At 44.0% G+C, this 10,009-nt stretch overlaps 2 protein-coding genes and 1 pseudogene across 3 annotated transcripts; 1 reads left to right on the top strand and 2 right to left on the bottom strand.

Annotated features, from left to right (window-relative positions):
• Window positions 1–2,867: 2,867 nt before the first annotated feature.
• On the bottom strand, window positions 2,868–4,824 carry LOC102540536 (protein S100-A10 pseudogene; annotated as a pseudogene). The gene has a single exon (XR_012067434.1). The product of XR_012067434.1 is annotated as a protein S100-A10 pseudogene (transcript).
• Window positions 4,825–4,960: 136 nt separating this feature from the next.
• Window positions 4,961–8,132, bottom strand: NDUFA1 (NADH:ubiquinone oxidoreductase subunit A1). The gene is made up of 3 exons (XM_031671386.2): window positions 8,000–8,132; window positions 6,994–7,083; window positions 4,961–5,114 (listed from the first exon to the last, which is right to left on the bottom strand). The coding sequence occupies exons 1-3, from the start codon at window positions 8,099–8,101 to the stop codon at window positions 5,094–5,096; spliced, it is 213 nt and encodes a 70-aa protein (XP_031527246.1). The 5' UTR covers window positions 8,102–8,132; the 3' UTR covers window positions 4,961–5,093.
• A 119-nt stretch (window positions 8,133–8,251) lies between these two features.
• RNF113A (ring finger protein 113A) lies at window positions 8,252–9,495 on the top strand. The gene has a single exon (XM_006215886.4). It carries the CDS (start codon window positions 8,406–8,408, stop codon window positions 9,438–9,440), a length of 1,035 nt encoding a protein of 344 aa, XP_006215948.1. The 5' UTR covers window positions 8,252–8,405; the 3' UTR covers window positions 9,441–9,495.
• Window positions 9,496–10,009: the final 514 nt, after the last annotated feature.

Below are 10,009 nucleotides of genomic sequence, written 5' to 3'. Positions count from 1 at the left end.
CTAGTTCTGAATCAAGATTTGTGGAAATCCCAAAAGCAGTGATTGGGCTCTTCATCGCTAAAGAGCCTTTAGGGGTGGGGGAGGTGTACTGCGGCTAACAGCTGTAAAGAGGGTACACAGATATGCCAAAGAAGCCTTTTACAGTTAATGCAAATATAGCATTAGATTTATTCTTCACAGAAATTTCCTTCTCTTGTCTTTTATCAACAATGCACCAAAATGTGAAGGTTATAAGAGCATGCTCACCCCCAGCTCAGGGTCTATTCCATCTTCATCTGGAAAGCAAAGGAAGTGGATATCCCAGAAGAATATTCCAGAGTATGCAAACCTCAGAGATAAAAGATTTGGTCAGGGGTGTGTGGATGAGCTAGGGGGAGGAGGGGACCATTACACAAGCACACAGAGGCCCAAACCAAGAAGCTGAATGCCAATGTCTTTAGATCTTTATAATCTGCATCGACATACTTAGGAAAGAAAAAACTCTAGAATTGTTCCAGGTGTCTTGTGTCTCACAAAAGTATAGTAGAATAATTTGACTTCTCAGGTCACAAAAGTATGAGGGTAATACAAAATTCTGAAAACTAAGAGATGTTTAACACTCACCCCTCCTCTCATCCAGAAGCTTCCTGTTGAGGGCAGCCAGCTTCAGTCCCATCCAGTCACCAGCTTTCCTTAGAGCAGAGCCAGCAGCATCCGCTGAGAGGGGTAAGCAGGCGCTTGGTTCCCACAGTGGCGGTGAGCTGGATTTTTCTCTCTCTCAGAAAACACCTTCAGAGTAATTAGTGTCTTGATGGAGGGTAGTGCCGTCTGTTGTCTGTGTCACAGTGCTCCGGGGATTCCCGAGATGTGCTCACTGGTTCTAAGACGGAACCTGAGACTGCCTACACTTGGTTACACGCTGGGCCAGAGGGCCCACCTGACACCACATTTGGGTAAGAGCCTTTGGGGGCCCTGGGGGTGGCCTGGACAACTGTTCAGGGGGTGCTTAGCTGTAAGCCAGCCATGATACCTTCCACGTGAGCAGGGCTGTACGTTTCCAAACACTCCACATACATGACTTCCTGACAGTCTCGGTACCCAGGGACGTGTGCAGAGCACATACTTCCTCACTTGAGAGATAGGAGACCTGAAGCTCAGAGCAGTGAAGTGACTTCTTGCCTGAGGTCGCACAGGTGACAGGCGGTGGTGACAGTCCTCCCAAAGTTCCGAGTCTCCATATCTCTTCGGGAAAAAAAAAAAAGCTTTTTTTTTTTGCCTTCTTGATCTGCGGCACATCACAGGGATGTGCAGGGAGTTGGGACACACCTGTGGGAAAACAAACGCCTCCAGGGATGTGATAAAGTTCAGGTTTAGGGATGAGCCAAGGGAGAACCTGGGATCTGAACCTTAATGAGAAAAGAACAAGGAACGGGGGAAAGGGGGAACTGCCCCCATGTACTCCTGAATAAGTAGGAATTTAAAAAAAAAAACAGCAACACTCCCTGGCATGTGCCTTGATGGAGCCCCTGCTGTTTTCAGGGTTTCTCCATCTCAGCAGTGTTAACATTGTGGGCTCCCACTGTCCTGGCTGTCCATACGCTGTAGGCTGTTTAGAAGCATTGCTGGCCTCTACCCGCTAGATGTCAGTAGCACTTCTTCTAACTCCCCATGTGACAATGAAAAATGTCTCCGAACTTTCCAAATGTGCCCTGGGAGGCAAACTCACCCTGGCTGAGAACCCCTGCTTTCAGTCCGTCCTCTGCAGAGCAGCCCCGCAGCCGTATGTGGGTGGCCACCTCAGCCTCCTGCTTCCTGCCCCAAAGAGGCTCCCAGCTGCCCTTGGAGAGTCCAACACCCCGAGGGAGATGTACTGGGCCCGTGTGTGTTCTGGGTCTCTCTTGCCTCAGGCTTTGCTCTGGTTCTGCACAACTACCTGTCGCCCTTTCCCGCAGAGCCATGCTAGTTTGTGCCCCACACTAACGCTGTTTTCTCGGCATGGAACGTCCTCCCCTCAGTTGCTTGTCTCGTAAATGCTTCCCAACCTTCAAGACTTGGCTTGCTGTGGGCATCACCTGCAACCTACCTGAAACCCTTCCCCTTCCCCCAATCTGAAGGCTGGGTCAGGCCCCACCTCTGTGCCCCCACAGCATCTTTCGCAGACCACTGTTTTGGCACTCATCACACCCCAACCTGTAATTGTCTTTCTCCCCTACGACAGAGCTCCAGAGGGGAAAGGCTGTCTTATTCAAATCTGAGGCACAGTGCCTGGCATGTGGCATTTACTCAGCACTGTTTACTGAAGTGAACCACAAAGGACAGTTAAGAGCACACTAGGTTAGGAGTCCAAACACCAAGCTTCTAGTCCCTGGTCTGCTGTTGGCTAGGTAAGTGATTGCTTCCCATCCCTCAACCTTTCTTAAGTTGGAATTGCTGATTCTAGAATGTTCTTTTTACCATAGTTCACTTAAATGTGTTTCCCAAAGGGCAGGGCCATCCTCTTCCTCCCCCTTCTGAATGTGTATGGCTTCGTCTAACATTTTTCAGTCTTTTCCTATTTACTATTTCATTTGATCCCAGGAATAACTATGGCAGCCTGGCATATATAATTTCAAACAAGAACCATTCTTCTAAACAAGTGACATAAAGGTAAACTGCATATCAGGTGTTACCATCACAGAAGACAAAACATGCATTTATATGTGCATAGACACTTTGGGATGGTGTGACAGTGGGGCAGGCACTGGGCAGGGGACTGGAGCAAGTCTTTTCACTCAACCTTATGTTGTTAGATTTTTGAGCTATGTGAATACGGTATCTATTTAAAAATTAAAGAATAAAACCATATGTATAAGGAATACAGCCAATATTTTATAACTATAAATGGAATATAACCTTTAAAATTGTGAACTTTATTGTACACTTGTAACTTGTACATCAAATATACTTCAATTTAAAAAATTTTTTTAAAGAATAAAACCAAATGAATGACATCACTTCCCAGGCATCCTTTCAACTGGCCTTTTTTTTTCAGAACTAAAAAATGATTTTGTTTATTGAGGGTAAGAGGATGCAAGCAATATAAAAATCAAAAGCTTATCTGGCTTTAACTGACTTTTCTTTCTCTGCTTCTCCAAGGGGAGTTGGGTTTTATTTGTACATTTTTTAAGGGTCCCAATCTGCTCAGGAAATCCTTATACAGGGGGAAGCTGTGGGGCAGATTCCTTAAGCGACCCTTTGGGAGACTTCTTATCAGGGCAGGAGTAACTGCTCAGTGCCGCCTACTTCTTTCCCTTCTGCTTCACGTGCACCACAAAATAGTCATTGCACACAATGGTGAGCCCGGCGATTAGCGAAAAGCAGCTCTGGAAGCCCACTTTGCCATCTCGGCACTGGTCCAGGTCCTTCATTATTTTGTCCACGGCCAGAGGGTCGTTTTGATTTTCCAAAAATCCAGGGAACTCCTTTTCCATGAGTACTCGCAGGTCCTCCTTTGTTAAGTAACCTTTATCCCCAGCAAATTTGTGAAATGTGAACATCATGGTTTCCATGGCGTGTTCCATTTGAGACGGCATTTTGGTGAGGTCTGCTGAAGCCTAGGCAGGAGGCGCGGCGGGGACTCCAGGCTGGCAGGGACGCGTGGCCAGTCTCAACTGGCCTTAAAAGCAGGTGAACTACGGACTCGAAGTCAGTAGCCAGACCACATCTGCCAGAGCTGCTCTAAGAAAACCCTTCTAGCTAACTACACTTGCAAAACACCAAGAGAAATGCAGGTTACAAAGCAGCACTACAGTCTTCTAGCTTCAAAATGTTTTAATCTGGTTCACTCCCTAGCAGCAGAGTAAAAAATAAGGCTAAATTTCATAGCAAGTGACAAAAAAGGAGGTGAAGAATTCGGACGCTAATGCTGAACCTGACCAATTGATTTCTACATGTAGCCTCTCACTCTACAGCCCTGACGTTCATCTAAGGATGAATCCTCTAGCGGATGAGCCCTGCCTAAAGATACACTGGGCAGATACCAGACCTAAAAATCAATAGATTTAGTGACACATTTAGTAATGTTATCAATAAGTCCTGTATACCCATCTGTACTACCTGCCCCCTTTCTCCTATCCAGAGATGGTTCTCATAACAACCAATAAAATGAGCCCTGTGCAGCCCTAAATAGACTAGAGGTTGTGTTAACTTTGTGAGCAGACCATAGCTTTCTTTCAAGAGTTTCACCAGCACAGGGTGGCACAATATAGAGTATTCCTCTAAGTGTGACCACCACCTCCTTCCTCTGTAAGCCCTGTCCTGTACGATGAGGTCAACGGGAACCATACAGTGCAGGGGTGTTTAAGGTCATCAGCAGATCAAATGTTAAACTGGATAAAAGATGGAGATGATAAGCAACTTACTTTTCTCACCTAGAGGTCCTGTGGTCACCTGGGGTATTAACCTACACACACAGAGTATTCACCATCTTTACAGTACACACACCTTTTCAGATCTTCCTATTATCTGGTTAACTTTAGCACTGAACATGCAATTCTTTATTTCAAGTGGTCAGTACACTCACTTTAATAAACATAATCGTTGCTGCTCTACACAACAATTTAAAATAAAAATCAACACTTAAGTGAATACTATGTGCTAGATACAGAATGCATGAAAATTGAAGGTACAGTCTGGAATTTTAAGCACTACAGGATTCACCCAGAAAAGGAACTAGAGAAAAAAGCACTACTTTTTCTGTATTCTCCTAGCAATCTCTGAAGAAACATGTTTTTAAATATTAATTATATCTATTACAATAGTAGCAACTACCATTTACGACACATTAGGCACTGGGCACAGTGATAGGTGCCTGGTGTACATTACATCTATAACTTTACAAGCCTCAGTTCCCTTCTAGTTGTTTTTTTTTTTTAAGTGATAAAGCTACACTGGCTAGATTGCTTGATCCTGTGTAGTACTATTTTAAAAAGTAAAGAAAATCTCTGATTTTACTTTTTTATTTTTATTAAGCACTAAATAATACACTGTATGCTACACAATACACTGCATAACCTTCTAGCAGGGGTAGGATGAGCATAACTGAGTTATTTTTCATCAATCAGGAAAATGCCTCCTTAATCAATGTTCTCCAAACCCTGAAAAACAGTTTAAAAAGGAAAATGTCAGAATTCTGTTCCTGACAAAGATGTGCATATACTTATTTTCAGTGTCACCAAATGGTATCCTCCATTATTAAAGAAAGTACTTTCACATCCCATATCTAACTGCAACAATAACCCCGACTGAACTTTATAATCATTAAAGTAAAAGGAATAACCTATAATGATTCCTAATTTTCACTTCTGACAGTAGCAAACGTATCATTTTACATGAAAAGAAAACTCCCCCCTTGCAATCAGAACTAAAGTCAAGCAACTATTTACCACCTGGACCATTCTACAAAACACCCTCAGAAAGTCAGAGGACAGTAAGGTAAAACCATTTTAAAAAATAACAGCCAACCTGAGGAAGATAATTATTAGCCTCATTCTAGTTTTTTACAGATGAAAAAAATGGAGGCTCAGAAAAGTTAAAAGTTTCTTGCTTGAGTCAGGAAGGAAATAGCAGGGCCAGAAATCAAGTTCAGGGACCTCCAACTCCAGAACTCTTGCCCTGTAAGCATGACACTATTTATTCAGAAGACTAACTCTATCTCACTTCACAACCAAAAACTTCAAAAACTATAACATAAAAGATTAATCAGTGATGACATTTCTTCCAGGTGTTAAAGTAACAGTCCAGGTATTTTGTTTCTATCGCAAGAAGAATTACCTTGAGGGAAATTAAAATTGCATAGTCTTAGGAACCACCTTGTAAAAAATCTTAATTCATCTGGTCTGGCCAGAAGCCTAGGAATCTGTATTTTATCTCACATGTCAGGTGATTCTGATGGTTATTCTTGAACCATACTTTGAGAAATACTGCTCTAGATGAGTAGGTATCTATCATCATGTTCATTAGATTATGTTCTCAAATAGCACTGTACTGAGAGGCAGATCACCTAGGTTGAGTCCTCACAGTGTTAATCACCGACCTCTTTTCTCATCCGTAAAATGGAATTAATTTTTACCTAGATTTGCTGTGAAGAATGAATGAGCAAGGAGAAAATACAGAAAGTAAATTTTTTTAAAAGAATAATGAGGATGACGAACTCCTACAACTTATAAGAACATACTATTAGAATGAATCATATGAAAATGCCACTGCCCGGCCATTTTTTGACCCACAAAAGAGCTGTTTCTTGATTCAATCAAATATAAAATTATAGTAATTCTTTATTGTACTGGTGTAGGAATTGGCAAACCAATGGAGTATAGAAGAGTTTCATCAAACAGGCCCATGTATATATGGAAATATAGTTTACCAGAGTGGTATTTCAAATTAAAAAATGGACTCTTCTATAAGTGGGTAATTGTGACAACTGGCTATTTCTTGGAAAAAACTATAGTTAAACCCTTGCTTCATATTATACCCCAAAATGACCTGTAGAGAGGTCAAAACACTAAATGTAAAAAAAGAAAAAAGACTATAATGGTATTTGGATAAATTGTAAGAATATATTTTTGGAATCTTGGATAGGAAAGCATTTGTAAGCAAGATACAAAACCCAAAATCCAAAACGATAAAATATGATGAACTGAACATCAAAATTAAAAACAATCTGATGAAAGACATCATAAAGTAAAAAAGACAGCAGACTGGGAAAAATATTAGTTACATATGAAATTGACAAAAATTTAACATCCATAATATATTAAGAACCCCTATAAATCAAAAAGACAACAGAAGCAAAGGATACAGGCAAACAATCCACAGTGTAAGAAATGCAAGCGATCATTAAATACATAAAAGGCTCCTCAACCTCACTAGTACACAAGAAAATGCAAATTAAATTAGCACTGTATGACTTTTGGCAAAACATTAACCAGAACCCACCTCAACCCTGCCAGATGGCTATCATCAGAGCCTTCTTACCTTTGACACATAGTAACGATTAGCTCCAGAGACACGCTTATCTCTTTCCAACATACTCCACTGATATCGATAATAGGCAATCCTTTTTTCCTACAATTAAAAGAAATTGTTATTGCAGTTTATAAAGATGAATGACCCAATAGACGAATATGAGAACTTTAATAAGTGACAGTGCAGAGAAAAAGACTCTTCACTGATATAAAAACCAAATTAACAATATAGGTCCAGAAACCTAAATAAAATCGGACTTAATTCTAAACTTTAGAATTAAGATCTTAACCATGAGTTCTTAAATTTTCTATTTTAACCAGCATCATTTTTTTCTTTCCCCCTTACTTTTTTTTTTTTTAAAGCCATGACTTTTTTTTTTCCTTTGGGGACCCTAATGAGAAGAAACAACAGCGGCAGATCACACGCAAAAGACAATCACAAAACCAGACAGCAAATACATTTATACTCTGTACCATAGAGATGATGTGGACTAGAGAGCAAAATTACAATCCTAACGGGGAAAAAAAAACCCCAGGATATTGCGGTAAATTCCTAAAGGCTTGCAAGAGAAAGTAGGAGGATAAAAAAGTCAAAGCTAGGAAAAAAGTGAAAAAACGAGACGCTATCAAGATACGGATGAGAGAAATTAAAATCAAAATCCAGCAAGAAATGAGACTAGAAGTCAGGGGGAGTGGGGGCAAGACTAACTGACCCCCCTCTCTTCTGCCTAGGAGTTATGGGCCTCTTAATCTCCTATCTTTCCAACCCCCAAATCTCTACTCTGCCCTGCTTTCCACTCTTCACCCAGCAACCAGCTGTTTCTTGGTTACGTAGAATATGGTTTCCGTCGGGCTTCACTCCGCAAGCCTCTGTTTTCAGGCAAGAAGGGGACGGCCGACCTCGGTACTCCCCATCTCCGAGAGAGTCTCCGGGTCCTAACGGCCTCCCTACCCCACCGCCCACTGCGCAACGCCAGCCCGTGTAGTCGGCCGCTGGGCCGGAGAAGCCGCCCTACCTTGCCCCCGTTACTGAACCTGTGGATGCGCGCAGTGGCCATTCCCGGGATGAACAAGCACGCGGCCATGACGGCGAGCCCAGGGAGAATCTCGAACCACATCGCGAGGCGGAAAAAAGAACACTTCTTTCCAGGCCCCTTAAAGGTGACCCGGCTTCGGTCCCTTCCCGATAAGCTCCGCGGCAGCACACGAGCGGGGCGGGGCTACGTACGCCTCCGGAGGAAGCGACGGCGCGCGGCAGGGCTCAAGAGCGGCGGGCGCCCTCGCTCCCACGCACTCACTTCCGCAATCTTTCCGCTGCTGATTCTGCAGCAACTCGCGGCCTAGCGCGCGACGTGCAGTGACGTGAAGAAGTTCGGCGCCACCCAGCAGGCCCCAGACGTTTCGGAGCTCGAGACTCTTACAATGGCAGAGCAACTTTCTCCAGGAAAGACGACAGAACAGGTGTGCACCTTCCTTTTCAAAAAGCCTGGGCGAAAAGGGGCTACAGGCCGCAGAAAACGCCCGATCTGCCGCCGAGAGTCCGGAGACAGCAACAGCAGCAGTGACGAAGGCAGCACTGTGGTTCGTCCGGAAAAGAAGCGGGCGACCCACAATCCGATGATACAGAAGACCCGTGGCAGTGGTAAACAGAAGGCGGCCTACGACGACCTAAGTAGCGAGGAGGAGGAGGGGGAGAACGAACCCGAGAGTCTCGGCGTGGTCTACAAGTCCACTCGCTCGGCGAAACCCGTGGGGCCAGAGGATATGGGGGCTACTGCTGTCTACGAGCTAGACACAGAAAAGGAGCGTGACGCACAAGCCATCTTTGAGCGCAGCCAGAAGATCCAAGAGGAGCTGAGGGGCAAGGAAGATGACAAGATCTACCGGGGAATCAATAATTATCAGAAATATATGAAGCCCAAGGATACGTCTATGGGCAATGCGTCCTCCGGAATGGTGAGGAAGGGCCCCATCCGAGCTCCCGAGCATCTACGTGCTACGGTGCGCTGGGATTACCAGCCCGACATTTGTAAGGACTACAAGGAAACTGGCTTTTGCGGCTTCGGAGACAGCTGCAAATTCCTCCATGACCGTTCAGATTACAAGCACGGGTGGCAGATCGAACGTGAGCTTGATGAGGGTCGCTACGGTGTCTATGAGGACGAAAACTATGAAGTGGGAAGCGATGAGGAGGAAATACCATTCAAGTGTTTCATCTGTCGCCAGACCTTCCAAAATCCAGTTGTCACCAAGTGCAGGCATTATTTCTGCGAGAGCTGTGCGCTGCAGCATTTCCGCACCACCCCGCGCTGCTATGTCTGTGACCAGCAGACCAATGGCGTCTTCAATCCAGCGAAAGAATTGATTGCTAAACTGGAGAAGCATCGAGCTGCAGAACAGGGTGGTGCTTCCGATTTCCCAGAAGACCCTGATGAGGGTCCAATTCCCATTACTTAGTTTTCAATTATTCTCAAATCTCAAAATAAATGTTCTGTTGTTTTGGAAATCTTAATTCGTCTCCTTCCTTTCTAGGGAAAGTGACTGAGAGGAAAAGGCGGGTGGTGAAATAGGGTCCTGGATGGAGAGCTTGTAAAAGCATCAAGGTAGGTATAATCTGGATTTATACCTGGTATAAATGCTGCCTGTGTGTAACAAGTACTTTTCCGAACCATTTGGCATAAATTCTGAGGGTGGGAGAAATTTGAGAAAAGAGCTAGAATTTGCTTGAAGTGACTAAAGCTGTGATGAAAGCAAGAACTGAACCTATTTATTATATCACATTTCTGCATCACTTAATAGTTTACAAAGGAACTTTCATTATCTCTATTGGGAGCCTGTACCACTTCAAAATAGACCCCATCCAAGGTGTGTGTGTTGCGGTGGGCGGGGAGCAGGGAGTGGAGACCAGTCTGAGTGGGAGAATTGGGTAGGGGGACTGGTAGCTAGCCCTACCTGGTGTGTGTACGAGGAATGCTCCTTGCTCTCTTTGAAGAGATGTAACCTCCCCTCCCATGGATGATTGAAAT

This window comes from Vicugna pacos, chromosome X (assembly GCF_048564905.1).
Source record: "Vicugna pacos chromosome X, VicPac4, whole genome shotgun sequence".
NCBI lineage: Eukaryota > Metazoa > Chordata > Mammalia > Artiodactyla > Camelidae > Vicugna > Vicugna pacos.
This window is presented reverse-complemented; position numbering and strand designations above follow the sequence as displayed.